Below are 25,770 nucleotides of genomic sequence, written 5' to 3' on the forward strand. Positions count from 1 at the left end.
CTGTCTTCAAAGCTGGCTCCCTGACAAATAATACCTAAAAGCTTCTTGGAAATGAAATTAAATACTTCATCCAAAGTGTCTTTGTGGGTATTTTTTATTAATTCTTAAAATTATATTTAAAGGGCTTTGAGTCAGGACTCTCAGTGGACTCAGTAAATGACAATGAAAGCCTCTGAATGCTGAACTTGTTTGAAAAATATCTGTATCAAAAATATATATTTTTTTAACTAGTAAATCATATAGGATAGTGAGGAGTCTGTATTGCTGATGACCCGAAACATCTCCATGGAGCTGGCAGACAAGACCTGGGACAGGCAGTCCAGTGTATTTCTGTGCCAGGAGCTGGAGCCCTGTGCATGCTCTGGCATGTCTCTGGCCTGTGCCTGAGAAGTGGAGTTGAGTCTGTGATGACTTAGGCAAGCTTTGGTGCTCTGCTTCTGCTGTTTTTCTCGGGGGGGGGGGGGGGGGGGGGGGGTGTGTTTGGGGGGTTTTGGGTTTTGTGGGGGGGGGGGGGGGGGATAGGGTATACTTCTGAGCTCTGTTGGATTTCATGGTGTTTGAGAAGTGTTGGGGAAAACAGTCCTCTGAAAGTCTGTAGTTCAAACTTCTGCTTGCAGCAGGTCTATTACTAACACTGGATCAAATCAGCTGTGGCTGGACTCCTGGTGTAATTTTTTTCCTCTTCTGTTTAGCTTTGAGTTTCCTAATTTGTGGCTATTCCCCCCGTATGACTCTTATCAAGAAGAGTTTCACTCTTATCTTTACAGTTATTTGAAGGGAAGCTGTAGGCACTCTCTAGATCATCCCTTTGCCACCTTTTTACCAGGCCCAATAAGCCAAGTTACCTCAGCCTGTCTTCATGGGGTAGCAGGAGACCATCTTGGTTGCCATATGTTGCTTTGGCTCTGTGAGAACATGTAACACCATTATTTTCAAAGGGTTTCAGTATCTCACCCCGCAGAGCTTGATAGTGCCTCTGACTTGTCACCTTCTTTGACTAAACCTTAGCCAGTTATAAGTTGCAATATTCAGGTATTTCTTTCCTGATGCATGCTACATCTGCTATTCTCCTTGCCTGTAGCTTTAAAAGGCAATGTTTCCCTTACTGTTAAGTCCTACCTTTAAACCTTCCTACAATGCAAGGCTAATCTTTTGGTTAATTTCTAGACCATTTGAATGCATAGATTTTTGTGACACTTAGAATGCAACTTGAGTCTGGAAAAGTGGTATTTGTCTGGAATACCATTGGATTTTCCCACTTGCTACTGATGATTACTTGTGTATTCAGAGTAATGTGCGTGCAGATCTTCACTATGAGCTGGTGATGCAGTTAGTATTTTATATAAGAAAACCATGCCAAAGCCCATCTAGTTTTTATAGGATTTATAGTTCTTAATATCTTCTTGATAAAGCTGATGTTAGGTGAGTATTTGTGTGGCATGCAAGCCATGTAGTGCGTTTTGTTTTCTTCCCTGCTTGCCATCAAATGGGTCATATTCCTTTTCTGGTTTCCCTACTGTGTGGCAGATCCCCAAATCTTAGGACTTAGAGGTTTACCACTTATTGCTAGATCTTCTCATCCTATTTCAGCATTGTGCAGGGACTTCATTTGTTACAGCCTTTCACATCACTCGTGTACTTTGTCCTTAGTGTAAATGGGTCCAGTGTGCATTCTCTTACACCTACAGATTTCTGCTTCCACTAGGTTTGAGGAACTGCAGCTCCTTATTAGAAGAGATCTATCCTACCTTAACAATGTGTTTCTCTCTCTCCCTGTCTACTGACTGTTGTATGTGAGCAATTCTGTCACTAGGATCATATTTGGAGTGTTTCCCCAAGAATAAACTTGGGTGACATTTGTCAGAAGTTTGAAGTGGCTTCATCATTTACACTTATTTAAATGAATTTGTGAAACAGGTAACACTCGTTGTGGCAGATGTATTTACCAAAAGCTTTGAAGAGGCATGTGGAACAGGTATTTTTGCAAGTGCAAGCTAAGCACTGTTGGTTAGAAAACTAATATATGTTTTAGGAAATGTAATTTGGTGAGATGTGACACTGTAAATGCAAGTGACCTTTGTAAACAATGTGACCATATTTCTATCTAGACTAAAACATGCCAAGAAAATAATAAAAAAACCCTAAACTGATTAATATAGTACATTAAAAGTTAACTGTTTGTGTCCTGTGGACAGGTTATCTCACATTAGCCATTCAGTTAAAGAGCTTTTGATTAATTTTAATGGCATCCTGGATATTTATATCCACACAACTATTACTTTTTGAAATAAGGGGTTCATAGCCACTTGGGTGCTGGACTGATATCTCTGTGTTCCAGTCACTGGTTCTTCCTGATTCAGCCCTCCTCCTTCCTCACATACTCACAGACAATGAAGAAACCCCTCTTACCTTCAGGCACTCCAGGCAGAAGGGAGAGTCACTCTGGGTATGTCACAGTTAAGAGTGGTTCAGTGGGACATGTTTTTGTAAAACTGCCACTAACATCTAAGAAAGCACAGCTATTATGGGATCAGTTTCTCCCAGGGTGTTACAGCCAAATCCTCTGGGGAAGAAAAACACTTTCACAGTGTGCTCTTTCCTGAAGGTGAGTAGGATTGCAGTGTGATGTCTCCTACCTTTTATTGCTCTAAGGGTGTTTCTTTCCTGCCATGCCAGGGGACCAGCCAGGGAAGTGTGCCAGCCCTGCCACTGTCACAGTCGCCCCACAGCACAGACACTCCCCTGGCAGCCAGGACCCAATGCTGGGAACCTGCACATTCAGATCCAAAGCCGTTTGGGGAAAATAGTCTGCAAGAAGAAATTGTAGTGAGGACAGCAAATTATTTAGGGCCAAAAAGTAGGTCACAGGAGATTCTGGAGAGTAACGAGAATATTCTGTCTCTTGTGAAAGGGATGGACTTGGGCGATCTGGCTTTTGTTGGTTACCTGCTCATTCTCAGATAGACCAGCAAACAATGTGCTTTACTGTATGTTCTGCTACTAGTTCTGGCCTAGAGTTCCTTGGCACTTGTAAAGTACTTGTATCTCTAAACCACACTAATGCTACTGCTGTTGTCAGAGGAAAATGTTTGGTTTTTTTTTCTGTGCAAGATCTATCATGCATTATTTATTGGCAGGGAAATCTGTCTTCTTGAATGATTTTTCAGAGTGAAGTGGTACAAGCTCTGTCATTTAGTATACTTAGATGAGACAAAATCCATATGTTTTCAGCAGGGAACAGTGTTGATACAGGCAGATAGAGCATTGTTGGGTTTTTTTAATTTAAAAAATCCATAACCCTTCATTTTTATTTATTTTTTAATAACTCGGACCACTCAGCCTTTGAAACTCCCCTTTTTATTTCACAAATGTACCCTCTGAAACCTATTCTCAAAAGGGATGCTACAAAAGTGATACTAGAGTGGAAATTCTATGTAGCAAGTTTATCTTTAAATTGGAGCTTCTAGAAAGACTGTAGTTTGATTTAACTAGGTCCTTTCTCTCCTATTATTAATTAGGCACAGCTAAAAAGCTGCATTTCACAAGACTATAATTTATTTTTTTAATATCTGTGTGTATTAAAAAGGTAGTGTCTCAAACCTATCAGCCAAACAAGTCTGCCCAAAACCAGAGCCCCCTTAGCTTGCTGCTAAAGGTCACCTTTGAGTAAGACAGTTCCTGTCCTAGAGATCTTATGTTTGAAGTGAAAAATGCCCAGCCAAATCAGAGGAAGGAAAACTGAAGCAAAAATGTAATGGGACCTGAATCTTTTACCTACTTGTCCAGCCTTCTGATGCAACAGCACATGGACAGGATTCTGCTATGTAAGGGAATTGTATCTTCCTTTCTGCAAATGAGGCAATTTTCAGTCTTGAGTTCAGGACCTCCTCATTACACAGAGGAGAACTTAAAATCTTTAATTTCCTGAAGCTTTTCAGTGAATGCTGGAGGGCACTATAATAGTTCCAGTTTCTTGGAACTGCTTTCTCATTGCACAGAAACCCTATTCAAGCATGCATTGTCTGTACACTATGTTATTGATAACAATTGTTAACAATATCTGTAAGAATAACTTCATAATGGAGCAAGTCCTGCAATAGCAATACAGAGTTCAGATGTGCCTGAAAGGAAATAGGGGAGAAATGACCAACTCCAAAGCTTGTTTGTGCACTTTGCATCCAAGTTCATTGTTGTGGCACCCTTAGAGCAGGGCATGTTGACAAGGGAAAAGGTCTGTGGAGGAAATGGATGGTCAGGATATGTCAAATGCCAACATAAATATATGAATGGAGTACAGAGGTTTAGATTGTGGTTCTTGTATTTTAGAAGTAGCTGGAGCCCTCTCTTTGAAAGCACTGATGGAGACTGCTTAATGTGACCACGAGCACTGCTACAGCAAGAGCTGTGCAGTCATTCTCTAATTATATAGTTATTGGTGTGTTTTGGAGCAAACCAGACTGCTATAAATCATGTTTTGGGGAGTGATCCTTGTCAGGGAGATAAACATCTCTGTTTACATTAAGCTGAAGAGATGAGTGTTAGCATATTTTTGTGACTGCACTAAGGCTGAAATTCAGGCTCTGCCAAACTTAAGTGCTATAGAGAGGTGGAGCTTTAAGTGTCCACCGTGCTGCTGCCACAAAGCCTGGCACACTGACTAAGGAAAAGGAGGGGGGTGTTGTGCCAGTATGATCTGAGCACTTCCTTCAGCTTGACAGAACAAGGTGCAATTCAGCACAACTCCCATTACCTTTGTGCAAGTGTCCTTGGACACTGTGCTGAGTAAAAGCTGCAGGGTCCCAGGAAACTCAGCTGGTGCTGATGGAAGGGGAAGAGGCATTTCTCTGTAAGAAAATACCTCTGCTATTACAAGTACTGTGAATATTTGGTTGTGCTGCAGCTCCACAAGGCATCCAGATGCCCCATCACCCGGATTAGACAGTAGGTGTAGATCTGTTCAGGTTTCTGGAATACTAAACACTCCTTTCTTGTAACAGTAAAGCTTTTATGTACTGATTAGGAGTGTTTCACTGTGCTGTGAATCCATAGCATCCCAAGTAATACGTGTGTTAAAGAATCCCCTCTAAAGAGCAGATACATAGTAGATGTCTAAAACCTCAGCAACCCAAAGACCCAATCTAAGGAAAACTATCCTGAATTAATAAGGTCAGTGCTTATTCTATTTCAAGGCAAATTGTTAAATTTATATCTTGGATCTAACATGTGAGGGCAACATGCACAAGGATACTGGTTCTTGTTTCCAATATGTACAAAATACTTTCAAAGGAATCAAATGGGGAAGCTGGGAGCTGTCAGTTGTTAGCCCAGTGATTCCTGCAATTTATATGGAACCAAGTTTAGCACAGCTGTCTTGAACTTACTATTTTAAAATTTATCTTAAAGCTTGTGCAAATAGCACTAGGTTTGAGTTATTTAGACACATTTCATTCTTGAGAATAAACTGTTTGCCGTCCCAGCTGGAGATAGGAAACCTGTCAAAAGTACTGTTTGTTTGTGTCATTATTCAGCTGGACACTGCCCAGGTTACATTGCAGAGAAGCAGGGTGTGTTTGTGTGTGGGGACACTTGCCTTCTGCAGAAGAGGCAAAACAGACACTAAAAACCACAGCATATTATCAGTGTGTAATGTAAGGAGTGTGTCATGCTCATGCCTTGATCACCAATTAAAATATAGTTTTAATGAACTCTCAACTTTCTGATGTAGTGCAGATGCAAACATATTGCTTCACAGTCTCTAAAATAAATTCAAAGCCTTTAATAGTTGGTCTGATGGCTGAGGAAATCTGTGAATGTATGAGATATATACATATAATCTGTCTGAGAACTGGACTTGGGTCAGAAAATTTGCTCTGTCTTCTGCCTCTCCACAGTTCAGTGTCACATAACAGTGTGTATCCTGAAGAGGACCAAATCCTGGGTTTAGTGCTACAGACTAAACCCAGTCCTTTGTGGGGGATGCTGCTGGGAGACTGAGGCACTGTTTAGGTCAGTGCTGAGAGAACTGACCTGTTTCCCCTGGGGTTGTATGATGGATGTTGGGCACAGCTGCATCTTGCTTGCAAGAGCAGGTTAAAAGGATTTAGTTCCTTCATGCCTTGAGTTACCAGCTTTGATGGGGAAATTCTTATACTGGCTCAGAAAGTGCCACACTAAAGCATGGTCTGTCATAGTATTAGTGGTAAAGATGAGGGGTGTCTTGTGACTTATGATAAAAACAAGATCTTTTAAAGGAAAATTTTAACAAGAACAAATTACAGGTTGTCTACAAATAAGAGCATTCAGAATTATGCTGCTCTTATCAGTTTGAGTTTGTTCAGTAATAACACATTTAAGTGGATGTCATTGCTGGTTTGATGGGAGTCCTTGTACTGACCTAGGGACCATGTGTCCTCTTGGGTTACATGCTCCCACAAAATAACTTAGTCAACAGGCCATGCTTGCTGAGTTCTGAGCGATAAATCACTGCACTGAATTATAATATGTGCAGCTTCAAGATAATGTTTTTGTGACCTTTTGCTTTCAATAGTACCATTTTGAGCATCACTGCTGCTAAAATTCCTATTTACTTATTTTTTTCTTTAAGCTTTCCAAGGGTACTTAAACAACCTCTGTGATGCTACTGATGGATGATTCATGTTACATTAACTTTTCAGCTCTCATGGGTAGGAATCTATTGTAAGTGGATTTAGGGAAAAAAAAAGGATTTTTTGGGTTTGTAAAAGATGGCTTGTTGTTGTATTGGTTTTGTTTTTGATACTTAAATGCCCCAGCATGATCACTCTTCAGCGTTTTGTGCTGTAATTGTGAAAGTTTTCAAAAACAATTCTAAGAATTTTTTCTGGTAAAATCAAAAGTCGATATGCATCTGTCTCTATGTTGCTTTTCTACTGATATGCTGCAAAAGACTTAATTCTTATTTTAAGAAATGACTATTCTAATTATAGCCAAAACATTGCATGTTTGTGTTGAGTTCATGGAAAAGTCGTAGATTCAAAAGACAGGAAATAAAAGTGGATGATAGTGGATCCATTAATGAGAGTGTTCCCTCGCTCTATAGTTCTAAATGAGAAACATGCTTTCATACGTAACCTTGGGAGATATTAAGACAAAAGTGCATTTTGTTTCCCTGTCTGGAGCTGGAGAAAGCAAAACAATATCAGTAGTTATCTGGTAACTGTGACATGCATGCCTTTAGTTTTCCCAGGCTGGCGTCACTAGAGTTAGTCTGGAAAAAATCCAAAAAGGGAAGCTGAGTTTCATTCAGTAATCCACTGAAATAATGACCTTATTATCTGGTTATTATGATGTAATTATTTTAAAAATACTTTAAAGGCCTCATTTTCAGCCTCTTGTCATTATGTCATTCAGATTTTTGAGCTGCAAAAGGCTCCCCTCGACTTACAAGTGCACCTAGGTCTCACTCAACTCAGTGACGCCAGCAGCTGGGACTGCAGCAGGCCTGGCAAGCCCTGGGTGCCGATGCTCTGGTTCCATGCACGTCGGAAAGCCTGCGTGCAATGTCCTCTCAGAGACAGAACCACAGTGTTAGAGATCTTTGATAAAGGAAAACTCCAGTCAATTTCCACTACCAGGTGATGATTCCTTGAACACAGAAATTAAATAAAACTGAGAGAATAGATACAGGAAAAAAAAAATTGAAAATTAAAAACTACGCCGTTCCATGTTCATGACATTTTTAATACTCATCTTGCTAATATGCAGAACAAGGACTATTGAATTTCCATTCATTAGCAGCCAACAAGATATGAATGAGTATTAACTTCAAACAGAAACTTGATTTATAACAACATCAAGTTGTGCACTTAAAAAAATAATTACAAATCATTTTAAAAAGGAAGAGTAACAGTGGAAGCAGTAATGAATATAAAACATGACTGATTAGGCTTAAAACATAGCTTCAAGTATTCTATGGCATTTCCTTAGACATTTGTCTCATCTGTTTGTGCAATACCCATCTTTGCATAGTAAAGAAAAATTGGTTAAACTCCAGCCTTAAGTAATCTTTTTCTTTGAACATGCACCTATACAGCTGTTAATTTGTCTAGCAGACTCCTCTTTTAGGAGCATCAGATCAAATCATAAGATCATGCAGCAAACTGGAATGAGCTATACAGTTACCACAGTTTCTTGTCCAGCTGAGTAGGTAAATAATGGAGCAAACGTAGAGTGGATGAAATGGAGGCGGAGTCAACCCAGTCTTCTTTTGATGACACTTTGCAATGAACAAAGTAACACTAAATGGATATGCACTTCCCAAAGCACAGCAAAGGTGGGATGTAGAAAATCAACACCTACCAAACCCAATTTTTTATCTACTGCCACGGGAAGCACTTCATCCAGTACCTACTCTGAGCTGCGTTGTCACTTGTGTTGTGCACACACAGGGCAGAAAGCGAATGTGTTCTTCCACATACACACAATGGCTGATGAGTGAAGCATAAATTCAGTCAAGAAATTGTAAGTCCTATGAAAGGGCTGGTGTAAATAAAAAAGTTACTCCAGCACTGAACATATGTTCATAGTAGTTGGGGACCACTGTGGTCTGATTTCAAACATCACATCACACACTAACAATGTTGTTTGTGAAATGCTTCTTCAAGGTTTATTACACAGGTAGTTTATGTATATCCAGTTGATTTTACTTATTTTTATTTTTGGTAACCACTAGTGTTTCTGTTGTGGGTTATGCTTGTTTTGGAAGCAGAACCCTAACAAAGTTGGATGTTATGAAGCAAAGCACTTTTAGATAACCATAACATAGTTGCAAGTATTTTTGCCATCAAAGGATTGTCACTAATGTAATTTTGCTTGAAACCAGGCAGGAATTTTTCAGAATAAGATTTATAATTCATAGAAATGTCAACTACCTGTGTGCAGCACCTTTAACTCATAATGTAGTTGTGTTAATGTGATTATGTTAAAGCTGATTAAAAATATTTAATAATAACTGTCAAGCAAAACAATATATTGTAGCTCTCTTGTGAGAATGTTGAATTGAACATTATCATAATAAGAAAAATAACTGAAATGATGTTTTCTAAGTCACAGGAAATCTGCAGCATTTTCTTAATGTTTTGGCTCTTAAAGCTAACTTGGGTAATGGATTTCACTGAACAAAGATGGAATGTGTAATGTAACTGGGCTTCTGTTGTTACTAATATTCAACCTTTAAATTAAAGCCAAAATTACAAAAGTTTTTACTTGTGATTATCAGACGCAGCAATTAAATTTTCAGGTCACTTCACTTACACAAACCAAATTACCTGTTTTAAGCCAAGATGCAAAGGATGAGCCAGACTGGACAGCTCTATACTTTTAGGGAGGCCTAGACATCTGCCCATACCTTTCTCAAGGCAGATGCAGCCAGGCTAGCCTGGTTCCTGGGGCACGGTACTGCTGCCCAGGACTTCTCTGCAAAAACTGCTCCTAGGCAAGGTGTATCTAAAAGTAATAACAACACACAACCCCCTGAAATTACATGGCATTCTGTACATGTTGTGATGGTAGCTGGCTATCAGTAGCCAAGGGTCAAAGTATTAATCTTGCATTAAACTTTGAAAAGTGAGATGCATCAAAGAGATACAGGGAGTGAGTTAGAAATGTCAGTCACCTTTGCAAGTTGCTTTGAGTGGATGGGCAGAAGGCAAGAGAAGAATAACTCATTCCAAGCTTTAACATTTTGTGAGTATTTTAAGGCTTATTTAAGTTTTTATTTTACAGGAAAAAAACTAGCTACACTTAAAAAAAAAAAAAAGAACTTGGCACTTCTGTGATTATCTTGAGAGGGTGTTACTTATCCTATAATGGAAAAGTCTGCATAAGAGCCAAAAAAAGTAATCCAGACTTATAGTCAATACATAGATATGCATTTATACATTTTAATTGTTTTTGGTTTCAAGCATACAAACTTTAGATCACATCTGTTTGGTGTCAGAACTCCCTGCATCTGCATGCTATTACTGCCTTTTTTTGAGCAAGCCCAGAACATCCGCTGTACAACATGCTACAGAAAAAAAGGGGAGGAAAAAAAACCCAAAACCAAACCCAACATCAAAAATAGATTTACATAAAGAATAGAACCTTTTTATATGGAAATTCTTTTCTCTTTTATATATATATATTTATATATAATCTGTGAAAATGATACATCAAAATCTTATTTCCATATTTACACTTTTTCTTTCTTGGAAAAATTCCATCCATCATTCACTAGCTTCCATAACTAACAGACTCCTGACCTAGGAGACCAAAACAAGGTGGACAGCGAGCTCACGGAGCAGGGAACCCTCAAGTCCAGCAGCAGAATGCACTGCGTGGCTGGAAAAGCTATCGAAGCCAGGCACTGGCTTCCCAGTGATTTGTATTTATTGGGCTGCAGATTTTGCTTGGGGTCAGCTTGCTAACTTGGTTGTTTGTATGTGAGCCATGCAGGTTACCCTTTCAAAATTTAGCTCCTCATGCCACTGGAGTTTGATAAGAAAAAGGAAGTCATGCGAACTCAAGTGAAGTTAAGAGTGCCAGCAGGCTGGGAAAAGAATCTTCTGCTATTCCATTACTTTGGAGCAGTTCTCTTATTGCACTTGGTCTGTGTGTCTCCTTTGTTTGAGGAAAAAAAAACACCTGATTTTGAAACAGTTTGCTTGTAACACTTGTCAGTTAATGTTAACAAGAGAAAGGTGAATAGAGGAAGTATTTCCAACTTATCTCCAAAAAGGACAGTGTTCTACCAACTCAAATTCCAATATCCCAATATTGTGTTTAGTTACTGTTTCTCAAGTTCTTCCTTACAGATTTCGTTCCTGTGCAGCTACAGTGAAGATATCATACCCAAAATCCAGTAGTGCAAGAAACAGCTTTTTGAATGGCATCTCTTCAGATAGGGCCTTGTTGACTTGGATCGAACCTTCGTTTTTTGACATTTCTTCCAGATTGCATCAAAAGGAGATGAGAACAGAAAAATGCAAGACATTAGTTAGATATAGCAAGAACAAAGTCATTGCTAAGGTCATAGTAAAGTAAAAGGCTCACACTGAGACAGTTTAACCAGTAACTTTTCCAAGGGCTAACTATTTAAGGAATTTAGTTGCATGCTTTCTGTAGCATAATATCAAGTACTGGTTTCCTTATGCAGTTTAAAGATCATACTGGCATACAGAATACAGTTATTTCCGTAGTACTTTAAGTGGTGCTCTAAATTGGTAGTAACTTTCAGCTCCCAGTAGCACATGTTTCCCCAAGCCAGGAATGTACAACTGAAAAGAATGAGTCATAAGTGCCAGGACTGGAAATACGTCAGTCCATGGAGGCTTGAGTTCTCAGAGCAAGTGCCCATCTCTGGCTACACCAGAATTTAGTTTATGTAACCCAGTGTGACAAAAAAGTGAGTGCCTCTGTGAGCTCTTACCACACTATTGACCATAAGTGAATCTTAGTAAGGTGCAAAATATAGCAGAGACATTGCATTCGAAGGAGACTGGACAGTTTTGTTAATTGTGTTATTAGAATTGAATGTTAACAGCGAACAGCAAGCTGGTGATATCCAATCTCCTGCGATGTTGATGTCCTATGTCAAACAGCAAGACATAAGGAAGCAACAACAAAAGTTGGGTGCAACCTCCCCAGTATCTGGCTTTATGTGGGGCATCAAGCAAGGGGCTCATGCATTTAGTTTTAACATTGGGCATACACACCACTACCGCCACCAACCCAACATGCAAAAAATACAGAACAGGAATTCATAAATTCCCTGAAGATACAGACCAACCCCTGGATTTTCTATTTTCTGCAGCCCTGCTAACCACTACCATTGCTACAGTATTTATAAATATTCTATACACAAGGTTTGTCTGGTGGTTTTAGAGACTAATGGATGTATGCAAAGACAACTTATTTTTGAAAAGTCTTCCAGAGGCTAGCGGTCCTTGGCAATCCTTTGTTTTGTTTTTTATTCCTTGGACAACTGTGCCTAGATTTTTGTAAGATGCTTGTTTAAATAACTGGGGGTTTCTGAAAGAAGATCACTGTATTCATCTTCCAGTCATTTCCCCTCCAGGAGAACTGTACTAATGCTCTTTTTTAATGAGGCTGACGTTACTTCAATATCTCAATCCCTCCCCCTGTGTACTACAGGTAAATGTGAGATGACCAAATTTTTTTTTTCAGCCCAACTTGCAGAACTGCATGGTAGGAAGTATGAATATAATAGAACTTGGTTGAATGTGAGTTAAAGACTGCTGTGTGTCTGCTCATCCTGCCAGTTTCAATGGGAAAAAAATGTGTCTGCTTCTCTTCCCCCTCCCCCCTTTTTAAAAGCTGTCTAGCGTACTTGAATTCAAGCACTACCCATCAACAACTAACTAGTCAGTCCTTTTAAATCAACAGCATATGTGAAAAATCCAGATGATGTAACTTGTCCTCTAACTCTACGGAAAGTATCATATTCCAGTTTGCTTGAAGAGGATAGATGCTGAATTATGTTCTGTTACCTGAGCTTATTTTAGTTGAAGAAATGGACTTTATAAGTCTTAGAACAAGGTACAGAAGACAGATGCTATGCTAGTTTCCCAGTACAACTCTGTAACAAAACTCTTTGTCTTTTATCCTATCAATTCTTTTCTAATCTCACATCTCCACAAGTGCAGTATTCCAGCACAAACCTCGCCATGCATTCTGTGTCCAAACAATATATTTACTCATTTCCTAGTTTTATTCTGCAGAAATACAGAGTTTGAGGAATAAGACACTGACCAAAACCACTGCCTTTCTTCACTTAGGATATTCTGCTAACAATGTTATATGAGAAAGAAACATGTGAAGTACTAGAATAAGAGCCTGAAATATGGAACATGAGATACAGTGTCAATAAGGGAACGTAGTACAAAGCTTTAACAAGACCCTGCCACATCTCTGTACTGCGATTGTAGCACTTCAGGGGTAGGCAGTCAGGTGTTACCCTGCAGGAATCCAAATTCTACTCTGAGTCCCTGACCTGCTTTAACAACTTTGTCCCGAATTATCGACCATTATAATACTAAAAGGAAGACAGTAGTCTTATTTACTTAAATTGCCAGATAGAACAAGTTTCTCTCTTTCCCAAGAAAATTACAATAAAAGGAAACTCGGTAAGTACCAGGTCCTGGATATTTGCACCTCTTTATAGCTACATGTTCTAGTACTGCAATGTTCCTTCCAGTGTGCTTCAGTTAAAAGATAAGATGGGGCAGAAGAGTCCTCTGTAGGAGGACACATAGGAGAATAATGCTGCTTCCTAGTTCTTTGATGGTTTATGTGGAAGATCTTGGAATATAAACTTATTTTTTGCATTAAATTTTAATGCCTCTTTAAATAATGAGGGTCAGCCTTTCAGTCTGTAATCCAACCAGGAAAAGAGTCTCTAACACAAAAAAATTATAGGTGATTCTGAATCAAAAGTACACCATGGTACAGCACATCACTGCCTTTCTAACATGGTCATCTTTACAAACAAAAAATATTTCAGAAAAGAAAAACTGGTTTCAAAAAAGGCTGAATATATCTAAGAAATACCTTGCTGCAATCTGATGTGGGTTTTTTGTGCAGCTAACTGGGAACGTGGTCACAAAGTACATTACTTGCAAATGTATACCTTTGTGATCACATAAATACAAAGCTTTATTTAAGTATTTAAAGATTTATTCAAAACCATATTTTAACCACATTAACTAGCTAATGTTTTCATAGGCATTCCTAAATCATGGTTCAAGTGGTGAAGAGCTTAAATAAGTGAACTTATGCTACAAAATTGATTCAAATTAACAGAATGAAGGACTAAAATTAGCAACTTAAAATAAGACATTGACCTTCCATTTATTCTAGTAGATTGGAACAAAGTGAGAAAATACCTCATTTGATTCTAATGCTGACATCTGTGTAGTGATGACTATGGCCTATGATTCATATTGATGGTAATGCTGGTAAGGGACCAAAACCTCTTTCCTCACAATGTTGCCACCAGCATTTCACTGCCTTATTTTGTGGAAACCATTAGGGTTTAAATGCAACTGCACAGACCAGTTAAACCTTGGCATTTGTTATATCTGGATAAGTCTTTGGTTCCTCCGTTAATCTTCCATTAAAGAAGCAGAAAACCCTTTGGCTCTTCAGCTAAGAACAATTGCTGGAAATAGAATTGTGCCTTCAATCAATTCTCTATCTGCTGCTTTTGTATTCTGCTATAACAAGAGGCAGCTTTTCATGTGCACTGCCACATTGCTTTTACTAGCATTGCCTGTTGGTGGTGGTATTGTTTTGTTACCAGGATTGCTTTAATACTGTTAATGTCAGTAACAAAAGCATTAATTAGCTTATATTATTGCAGTAGCTCAGCAGAAGTCAGCGATATATGATAGAAATAAACAGTGTAGGCCCCTGAGCTACTCTAATGGTAAAAGTGTCCTTCTGATATTAAACACTGTATACTGAAACCTTGCACAGACTTGCTACATCAAAATTAACTTCACATTTCATGAATGCTGTACTTCTGTACATTACCTGGCAGAGTTCAGGTAGCAACAGGTAGGACTCCCTTACTGCTGCCTAAACACCATCAGTTTTAAAAGTACTATGCAAGGTTCATCTGAAGTAAAATCTACTTAACAAGGATTCCAAACACAGCTGTTAACTCTAAGCCACTTGAAATGTGTAATGAGGCTCTATGCCTCCTTAGAAATGTCATTAACTCTTTTCTTTCCTGTTCTGTCCACACATTAACTTGATGACAAAAACTAACCTCAGATTCACTCTTGAAACTGGATTTGTTTTTACTTTGTTGATTTGTTTTTACTTTGTTTCTCCAAACTTGCATCAAGCCTTCTTTTACACTTCCCCTCCAACCCCCACCCCCTCTCAGTTCATGAACAAAGTTTTGCTTAGTTGCAGCTTACGTTTGATATGGACTTGACACCACAGTACCGTATGTTCATATGAACATCTGATAACCTGTGAAACAGAAATCACATCTCCCAGTTTGTAAAGCATTAGCTACCTTCTCTCATATTTGCAGAGACTAAACATATCACTTGCTTAAAAAGGAAAAGTTAAAATCCCTCTTTATTACCCTCATCTGTCCCTCCAGATCTATCTGAAGCCAAGTATCAGGGGGTCTACATATGCTAGCCCTCTTTTGTGTATAAACCAAAAAGCCTTTCCAATTCCCCTCTGACCCCCAGAAGAAACATGCACTTCAAGCTGTGAGCTAGGCCAGGCCAGTGTATTTGAGGTTCTGCTACAGAATAAACAGTCGTATCTTGCTCTTGTGAGAGTAAGAGCTTCAGGACACGTTTCCAATACAGATCATCTATAGGGGCAACAAGCTTCTTCATTTGGGCAAATGAATGATACCAGGATGCAAAGCTGAACACTTGAGAGAGCAGATTGAGAGGTGTGGAACACAAAGAAGAAATAATCAATGACATACTGTATTGTTTCAGACATGGAGGGATTCTTTTGCTGATCTGTGTTCATTCAAGTTGGAGCTGTGCCCGCAGCCAGCCTGCTCGCAGCTGTGGGCAGGGGCTGCAGCTCTGATGCATGAGAGCAAAGGTGGTCAGGACACAAGATGGCTTGGAAAGATTCAGAGGAAGAAACTGACTGCATCATTTCTTTTCTATTTTAATGACATGTATTATGTTTTCAACAAACTACCTTGTGCAATACAAATGTATCATTTAGGGATGAGCACTCTGTTTCTGCAAAGTCTATGAGTTGCTGAGTAATAGACATACATCTCTTACAGCAGAAAACTCATCCAAAAATATAAGCTGACATTTATTTTTTCCAACAAAATTTAGCTTGGTTAATTCCCACAGGAACTCACAATATCCGTGTTTCTAATATTACTGCTTTAAATGTGCGTGCATTGTTGTTCTCGATATACCAAAAATTTTAATAGAAATGTTAATGCAAGCCTTGCAGAAAATGTGGCTGTATTTATTAAAAACTCTAATTGTAGTGAAATGCAGGGGAAAAAACCGTCTGTTCTGCAACTTACTGAAATTTTTATGTGTTGTTTATATGCTCTATTTACATTAAAAGACAACTAAATTATTTTACTGTTTATAAATATGGAAAATCTCAGCCATATGAGATAGAGTGCAAAAGATATAGGACTACCTTGTTTGGAGCTGCCCTGTAGTAACTTCTAAAAATTGGAGGCTGACCTAGTGGTATTTATTGTACAAATAAGTAGATTGGATTTATTTAACTAAGAAGACATATGAGAAAACAAAACCAAACCTCAACCACAACAACAAACCCGGCAGCTGAAGGTAGGTCTGTAGTCAGGAACTAAAAAAGCTTTTGAAGATCATACACTCATGCTCACAGATGGATGTTTTGGTGCATTTTGCATTTACTCTCTTCTTACTAAAGCAAAGGAGAAGCAGTGAATCCCAGGGCTGCTGCATGCAGCGCTGCAGCTCTTGCCAGCATCAACTGGAAGCACAGGGAATGTTACTTCCCTCAGAGCAAGCACTTGGAGAAAAATGAATGAGGCAGGTGGTGAGTCTTTCTGAGAAGGCCTAGAATGCCAGGCAGTGCAACAGGGAGTAATTGCCTTGTCCAGGAGACAGGACAAAGCCTGTTTGCTGTTTTTAGCAGGGCTGAATGAGATTTTGAAGTATTTTGCTTCCACATGCATGCTTAATTAAGGCCAGCTGAACCTTTGAAAATATAAGAGTTTTTAAATTGGAAGTAAACATTTTCAGGTGACTTTTGAAAGTGAATTACCAGATAAGTATGACCTGATCACTAGATTCTACTTTGATAGTGGCCTTAATCAATTAGGGAGTAATTTTTTTCTTCTCAACTCAGACATGAAATATGAATAGAGACTACAGAAAAAAAATTTTAATTATTATAAAAGCCTCCTTGAAGAATTATGGTTTATTGTTTGATCATCACTTAATTTCGATTCCTGTTATTGAATAGAAATAGCGACTTGAAAGGCCATGAGAAATTACTTGTGCTTAATACTTCCATGATTTGTAAGGTTATAAAGTGAGATCCTTTTTACCAAATATGGACCATGCATGGAGGTAGACTGGACCCTACAAAAAAGGCAAGAATTAAATACTTTTGTACAAGACTATTTTTGCTTTAACAGTCACAAGCAGAATGACTAGTATGTTACTCCTCACAGTTATAATACACACTGGACTAGAATTGGGAGAGATATACTTTCATCTTTCTGGAAACAGCTCAAGATTTCAAAATGTTCTCTCTACACTTGATTTTTTTTTGGTTTTAAGTGTACTGAGAATAAAAAAATAATCAATAACCACTAAAAAGTTAGCTCTGGTGCATTGAGTCAACACATTTGTTGCTGAAAACTACTCTGCTACTGCCACTGCTGACCATTTACATGACATCTTTAATTATGAAAAAGTTGAGCTGTTTGAAAGTACTACTGCATTCAAAAGAAACACTCCTCAAGACATGTATCTTTTGGGGGTTTTTAACCACTGCAGCCAGCTTCTGAGAACAACACTACTAAGTGGAAGTGAAAAAAAGACCTTGCTTCCTAAATCTTAGCTGAGTTAATGAAAATTAAATTAATTATTTTATTGTTGTTCAACTTTGCACCCTGATAACATCTGCTATTTTCAAATCCATTTCCTCCTCTTGTTCAGCGTGTGTGTAATTTTTTTTTCTTGTTTAAAGCAATTTGTCAGAGTTTGGGGGACGGGCTTAACTTGGAAATCTTGTAGCAGGAACTCAAAATTTAGTGATGTAAGCCAGAAATAGAAATGCCATAGCCACCGAAGAGAAGACATGCGGCATTGCTTACTTAAAGCCCCATCCTGTCCCCCCAAGGACAATTGCTGCTACCAGGATGGCACCAGCGATGGAGCCTATTATAAGATTGGTGGCACTAGGACCTGTGATAAAGGATTAGGGTAAGACACACATAAGAACCAACGACTTTATTCACATCATGTGAAGCATCTGAAGGGTAGCCAAACAATTCAAGGAATATAGACAGCACACAAGGTGATGCCCCTAGACAATCTCAACAAGCCCAACTTAACTTACTCTTCTTTAAAAATAGGAATGAACAAAGCTGTTGGTCTCTGTTGGTCTATGCTGACTTCTACTAAAGATAAAAATCTAATATTAGACAGTGAATTCCATTGTAACTTACTCTGTTATCTGGTGAATGAACAGTCAGTTGAGGACACTAAGATATTTGTGAATAATCCCTTAACTTAAGAAGTATGAATGCTCTATGTTTTAAGACTGCAGCAAATTAGAAAGGAAAAAAAAAATCAAAAAGTCCTGTCTTTTTTCATGGAGCTTCTGAAAGGTGTAGATTTTTTAATTTGAGCTGAGAGCATTCAGCACCACTTGCTAATCATAATCCAGACTCCCTACAGTTACATCAATGCTAAATTTACAAACAATTGTTTGACAAAAGCAAAGGATTATATAATAGGGAACAAACATTTAAATAAAAGCTGTATTCCTCCTAAGCTTTCCAAACATCAAAGCATTTCTTCATCATCCTCAAGAAGGTACTAAACAACAAAGTGGGGAAGGGTGGAGCAGGAAAAAAGAGCAACAAAAAGAAGCTGCACAAAATATGTTTGTGCAATTTTCTGAAGAGGGCAAGAGAACACCTAAATAAGATATTAATAATTGACCCTTAAGTGCTCTACTTACATAGGGCAGAGGAAAACTGATTATAAGATTGAGTAACATTTTAATTGCTCTGTACTGAAACCTCCTATCATGCAGTTTTTGATGTAAAGCTAGTTGCATCTGAACTCAAGGCAAAATGAAACCAACTCAACAGTTCTTCTGCAGCATATTGTACACTTTTTGTTTAAACATTTAGGTTTTCAGGAACAGCCTTCAGAAACAGTTCTTACCTCCTATCTCAGTCTCCCCAAATGAACACTTCTACACAGCAATGGAAATTTTCCTAATTAATTATTCTGAAACTGAGTTTGGAAAACTGTCAGACAGCTAACATAAGGAAGAAAGGAGCAGCCAGAGATCAGCAAAGAAAGAGCAAGGGCAGCTGCAACAACTGAAAGTTTTAAGCTGTTAGGTCGGTATCACAAAACCTCCTGCCCAGTCCCACACACCACAATAAGCACATGTCGTAAGTTCTAAAATTTACTGCAGCAACCTAACTTCATTGCAGCCATTACATGTTTCCCACATCAGTGCTTCTGGAGATCTGATTAGCTAAAAGAAATTGCTTCCTGCAGTTCCTATACAAAGAATATTCAGGAAAACGAACAAAATACTTGGACTGAAATGAAATATAGTGAGCTTTACAGATAAGCAGTGCACAAATTTGATGAAGAAAATCAAATGGTAATTTTTCACAATTTGGAAGAATGTATCTTATTTGGACTTACCTTTAAAGTCACAACTGATTCAAATCAACAGGAGTGAGCATGGTGCAGGGTAAATGCCATTCCACAGGCATTATAATCCCAACTAAGGCTTGCTTGCAACAGCAGTCTAATGAGCCTAATGAGCTACTGTGTCTAACTGAGATCTAGGGTTTACTCTGGATTTTATCAAACGATTTCACACAACAAAAGACTGAAACCACAGCAAGTACTTTATGTGTAATAGATTTTATAAGCCTTGAATTCTAAAAAATTCTAAAGCTGATTTCTTTCTAGCCATAGAATGCTATCTTCCCACAAAGAGGTACAAAGATTAACTGATAGTAACATAGTCATAACTTAACTTAGATAAAGAAGTGTCAAATCACCACTTTTTACATCCCTCCTCCTCACTATGTTTCCTGGTTGTTAAATGTCAAGGGGTGTGGAGGGAGAGGGTGTGCATCCATTTCATAGCGCACATCCATTCACCAAACAGCAGTTTGTTCTTTCAATACAGAAAATCAATATTGGTTTTGTTTACTATAAATACGGAAGAATTCAATCAAAATTTAAACAGAAGAGGATAATATACAAACCAATTAGGTTCAGTTAATGGAAAAGTATAAATATAAAACCCAAGCTGGTAGAATAGGTATGATGACTAAAACAGCAACCACTTGTTTCTGAGAACAGAGTCCTCCCAGCTGCTGAATTCCAGTTTCAAAACACAGAGATTTAAGAGGATCACTGGCAAGTTGTTTTAAGACCACAGTATACTGGGCACATAAAAGTACTTATAATGGGACTACTTTTACATGTTACCCTAAAGTTCTATGTCTTATGTTTTACTAAGCATTATCAAAAAACTGTATTATTACTAAACCAGAATTTTTCTACCAGTAAAGTGACATTTATGAAGAAAAGTATAAATCCATATGTTTCAGCTTAATAAGCCTCTCTAGTCACTGAACTCAGATGCTTGACAGGAAACCAGAAGTATGAGGAAAGTTTTAATAACCACCATACTGTGGGGTCATTTTTCATCCAGACTATCACAAGATGCAATACTTGGGTACATTTGTTCTTTCCACCATACTACTGCTATAACCTACAGACACAGATTTTTCAGGAGGAAACTCCTGCACAACACCTGGCACACTACCTTTTCCTGCAAAGCACTACCTGCTCTGGCATGGCTATTTGTACCATCCCAAGTCATCTTTTAGGACCCTGACACAAATCCTACTGAAGGTGTTAAAAACAGAACACACCTATAATTTCAGTAGACTCCAGACTATTCCCTAAGTCTTCATCAGCAGCAGCTAGATTCTACAAGAATTAATATACTCTGCTTTGAAACTCTGCTAGTATTAGAAGTTAAAGCTATTTCAGCACTTCAAACAAAGGTTTACAATTTGCTAGTGAAATGTTGAGGAAGGAGGAAGAAGGGCAGGACCTGGCACCAGGTTGTGCTTGAGGAACACACCCTCCCCTGCAGCCACTGATGGTAACAGCCACCAGGGACTGAAGGGTATTAGGAAAAGAGAGGGAATTTGGATTCCCCACGTGCTTTCTGTAAACCAAACAAAAATAGCAACGGCTTGCCTTGAATGTACATTTGTACCTGAAGGAACCAAGACCAGAGAAAGATTGATGGGATGCAGGAAAGAAGAATAGATAGAAACACAAAGAATGAGTCAGGTAGTGAGTGATAAGAGCAGAAGAAAGATGAAGAAAAGCTGGACTTAGTGTAGAACCATACAGGAGCAAGAACAAATGGTCAGGAACGTTGGTCAGAGCTGAGTGGCTTCAGACAGCAGGTAAGGGGAGAGAAAAACAGAAGGGTACAAGGCAGAATGTAAGCAAAAGGCAAGTGGTCCTCAACCTGTAGGTAAATTTTCTCCTTCCAAATCTGTCCCAAACTTCTACAACCTTAACAGTTGTCAGTTTTTAGCAAAAAGCTGTAAAAGCCACCAGTAAAACACAGATCTGATCTTTCTCAAGCAAATAATCTATTACCTTCTTCCTTCTATTTGTTTTCTATTAGTTGTCCTCTCTGAACACAAAGGTCTCTACTCTTCTGAGAATCTGAGATCAGTTTCAGGTACCAGACAGGTTCTTAGGGCTGTGAACTCAGACACACAAAATGCTGCCTTGCGAGACTAGAATTGTACATGGGGGCCTTTTCACACAGCCTGATTAGAAATCACAGACTGTCCTGTCACAAGTCCCCCTTCAGAGAGGTGCCACTGCCACATGACAGATGTAACATATAGTACTAGAAACCTGGTGAAGTTGGAATTCTCAGAGGAGCAAAATAATAGTACTTTAAGCTGTAGTTTGTACAGTGAACGCAGAATGAAGGGAGCTCTTACATGGGCCTTTTTATGCATGTGTGTATATATATATATAAACAAAATTTGTATAAATCACAGCCATTGTTAAAATGGAGGTAGGGGGATAATACTTAAGGTTACAGTTTCCTAAAACTATGAAAAGACAACAAAAATTGCTCATATATATTCTGTATATGTGAATATTATACTTCAGCACTGTGCTATCTTTGGGTAACAGAATTCTAGCAACAGAACTTTCAGAAGCTTTACTGTAAAACTAGCTGTCTGTATGACTATCATCAGCTTTCATCTGCCTAGCTTATCATTAGATTGAAAGCCCCACAGACTGCAATAAACAATTTCTGCATTTTATGAAACAGTCCACATTACTCAGTCTGTTTTGTGAAATAATCATGAAATTCCATTTTTTCTCCATTATTTTTGTAATTTGGTGTAATGGAAACATTTAGACACTTAGTTTTATGGTGACAATGTAAAAAATTCACAAACTTATTGTTTTATGCCCCACATTATCCCAGACAGGAGAAGGTTCAACACTGCATGAGCAAACCACATGACACGGACACAGTCAAATCACAGGACAAATACGGTCACCACATGACAAAGCTAACGGGTCATACACAGAGGGCTCAGGTGCATACGGTTACCTCACACACTAGGCACCAAACATAAAACTCAAACTAAGAAAAATGCTTACTCTATTCCCCACCCTGTGCCTCCAAAAATCACCCCCAAGGCCAGAATGGTCCCTGCCACTGCACCTATTAGCCTGTTAGCGGCCATGCTCACTGTGTGGAGGGAAAAGGGAAGATTTTTTAAGGAAATTATCACATATATGTCTGAAATGAAAACATGAAACAATTCCTCAAAGGAATACTTTATGCTGTAATCCACTGTTTGGATAAACAATTCAAATCTCCTCACAAACCTTTATTTACCAAATACCGCAGCTTTAAAAATTCTGAAGTGACATATATTTGGTTTTCTTTGAATGTTTGCAAATATTTCAATGAGAAGTTTTCCTGTAAATGAAAGACTATTCCTTTTACCATTGTGATTCCATTATTTATTTAAAAGAGGAACATCCTGAACCTACTGCTTATTTATAACAGCCAAAATGTAAATAAATTACCAATAAGAAAACTTCCTTTTGATCACCAGAAACTTACTGTATCCACAATATAACTAAGCAAATGAAAACTGTTCAGAAACAGCTCCACTGCAGGGAGAAAAACCCAAACACAACTTTGAAATTCATTCCTTTACTAGATAGTAATATTTTCCTTTGTTACTGCATTTATTAATAGGACTGGTTATTTATTTATATGACCTAAAGACAGACAACACCTTTTAAAAGCAAAAACCTACCTTAGAAACATGATTCAGGTAACACTCTGGAAATTCTGATATCTTCAGATAGTCTCTCAAGACATTAAGGCCTTATTTTTAATTTTTAAGGATACTTGTTTGAGAAAAAACAACTGTACATTTCCTATGTTAGAGATTAAAAGTTTGATAGATTCATTGACTCACAATAGAACACAAGCAAGCAGCTGAATTCCCTATCCAATGGGAACTCTTCCAAGGGACAAAAACTTTATAGACTTCATGATTAATGAAGTCTGTTTTGAAATGCTTTGGGTAATTTTCTTCCAAAATTTTCTTCCAAAAGTTTCATAAATTCACACACAAACACACACACACACACACGAGACATAACTTTTATACTAAAATAAACATTACTCCACTAGTCAAATAAAGGACTAATTCAGCAAATTAAATGGTAAAGGAAGAATCTCGTGTGCCAGTACTCTAAAGTAATTCAAAGTTTCTGCAGTAACCTAAAACTAACAGCAAGAACTCTTTGTCTTCCCCAAACTGCTAAATGCTGTGTACATCTGCTAGTACAGGATACAGTAGGTTGCTGAGTTTAGAATAATTCAAGGGTCATGTATTAACAGCAACATAATAATAAGGACCACTAATTTTTTTAATCCTGAAATAGAAAATGGAGCCAAAAAGCAATTGATGGATGATGGAAAACTCTGAAAAGTGCAGCAGGAGTAGCCGCCAATTGTCAGTTATCATAATAATATATAAATAATTAGCAATACTTCCTAACTATACATGTTCTAATTGCAGTAAGAAAAATGCTTGGATTTATGGTGTGAAAAATCTTAAACCTATTAGGCTTTAATTTTCACATCATGAGTGTTGCATTTCTGAAATGTAACAAGATTCAAAATTATGGCTAAGGAAAAACTAGTATTTTGGTTTCTGTCTCAGATTTGTAAACTGGCATATGACAGAGGGAGTAATAAGGGGAAAAAAGTTAATGGAAACTACTTGAGTATGTTGGATCTTTAAAACAGAGAAAAGTACTCCTGAATTCTTCTGAAATCTCACAAAGGAATTCCTCTATAAGCACGCAGAAAGAAATCACAGTAGCTCTGTTAGTGTTCAGGGTCCTAAATTAATTTCTAGGGGATTCAACATCAATAAATTACTGTAACAATATAAGAAATATAATCCATCTTTTGAGATCATTGAGCCACCTTGTACAAAAGCATAGTCTGCCTTTTTGCAGAGGAATCCATTAAAAAATGCAGTCTAAATGTTGTCTGTACCTACTGGCAGAAATCCATGCACATACTACTCATTTAAGGTTTTTGCCCAAAATATTTCAGCATTGATGTATTAATTTTCACACAGGCATTTCCATTCTGAACTAGAGGAGTTAATCTGGCTTACAATAATGTAACCAAGGTAAGCATACCTCCTGTGTTGCCCTTCCTACAGACCTTTTTAAAGAGAAGGGAATTAATTCTTACCTACAGGATTTGGAAACGAGTAAAATAAAATCCATGTACTCTCTCAATGTCACAGCTGTACATACTGCTCTCCTCATCCACACACAGAGAACTGAACAGCTCTATAGTGCTCGTCTCTGTAATTTTTTTAAGACTTTGTAAGCAGCATTCTACAGTCAGGAAGGTTTTCAGGGGAAATGGAATGACAAGTAGCTGTGTAAGGCAGGGTGCAAAACAGGCAGCTACACTGAACAGTGGTGGGATTAGAAATCCAGGAAGCACCTGTACAGATTCCCTCATACAAATCTGGACTGTTCAAGAGAGCCTCCTTCACAACAGCAATTTGTTTTAAGACCATATCTTCAACAGTTCTTGGTAAAGGTCTACTGGAACCATTCTGCTAAAGGGCAACAGGAAAAGGCACTCAGGACAGATATAGAGCCTTTCTGGAGGGACATGCCAAAATCCTGCCCTTCCTTGAAACCTTAGATATTTTAGAGAGTAATCAGAGTCTGATCCCTAAGGGTTAAATATTTAAGCAATTCTATCTTTTTCCCATCTGCCTTATAGAAAGGGCAGAAGAACCTGGAACTGGGACATGGGGAAAAATTTTGTTTATGTTTCTCAGTTGTTTATTGGGAACTTTATCCGTAAATGCATAAGATTTGATGAATATAGTCTGATGTTGGACAATACCCTGATGACAAGACATACAAAACTGGACAGCACAATCCAAAGATATTATTTGGCAGAGAAGTCAGAGAGAATCTCAAGTGCTTTTCTTCCTCTTTGAAAAACTTTTTTGATGAATTATTTCCTCAATACCTCCTCTTTGTATTTATACTTCATATGCAGTTGAAATACCAACTAAGTACATAAGAATAAGCAACAATGATTGTAAAAATAATTTAAGTTCTTAAAATCCTAATTTATTTCTTTTGTCTTTCATTGAAATCTGATTTCAAGGAATCTGATTTCACTAGGGACATTCCACTTTTCCCTTTTTTATGCCATAGCTCTCTGAATTAGCTGAGAACAACTAAGGAAACTGGCAATCTCTAGTAAAACATAAATACTCAATTATCATATAAATAACAAGAGACACAGTCAGGTTCCAATTATAAAGAAAATTACCATTAAAAAATAGAGAATAAAGGATGAAGGAAAAAACATTACCTG

At 38.0% G+C, this 25,770-nt stretch overlaps 1 protein-coding gene and 1 long non-coding RNA gene across 8 annotated transcripts in view; both read right to left on the reverse strand.

Annotated features, from left to right (window-relative positions):
• Nucleotides 1–7,698: 7,698 nt before the first annotated feature.
• ADAM23 (ADAM metallopeptidase domain 23) overlaps nt 7,699–25,770 on the reverse strand; it is a 72,124-nt gene continuing 54,052 nt past the window's right edge. For 2 of the 7 annotated variants that reach the window (XM_027637491.1, XM_027637488.1), the window contains exons 25-26: nt 17,867–17,957; nt 7,699–10,963 (exon numbers count right to left, since the gene is read on the reverse strand). In XM_027637491.1, coding sequence (XP_027493292.1) covers nt 10,915–10,963; nt 17,867–17,957 — 140 coding nt within the window. In that variant the 3' untranslated portion in view covers nt 7,699–10,914. Of the gene's footprint in view, nt 10,964–14,963; nt 15,019–17,866; nt 17,958–22,478; nt 22,570–25,770 lie in introns of all 7 variants that reach the window. The other 5 variants (XM_027637492.1, XM_027637489.1, XM_027637494.1 and 2 more) reach the window with 4 other exon arrangements.
• LOC113944411 lies at nt 11,954–14,955 on the reverse strand. Its single transcript, XR_003526664.1, has 2 exons — nt 13,724–14,955; nt 11,954–13,666 (listed from the first exon to the last, which is right to left on the reverse strand). It is a non-coding gene; the product is annotated as an uncharacterized LOC113944411 (long non-coding RNA).

This window comes from Corapipo altera, unplaced genomic scaffold (assembly GCF_003945725.1).
Source record: "Corapipo altera isolate COAL_440 unplaced genomic scaffold, ASM394572v1 45, whole genome shotgun sequence".
Classification (NCBI taxonomy): domain Eukaryota; kingdom Metazoa; phylum Chordata; class Aves; order Passeriformes; family Pipridae; genus Corapipo; species Corapipo altera.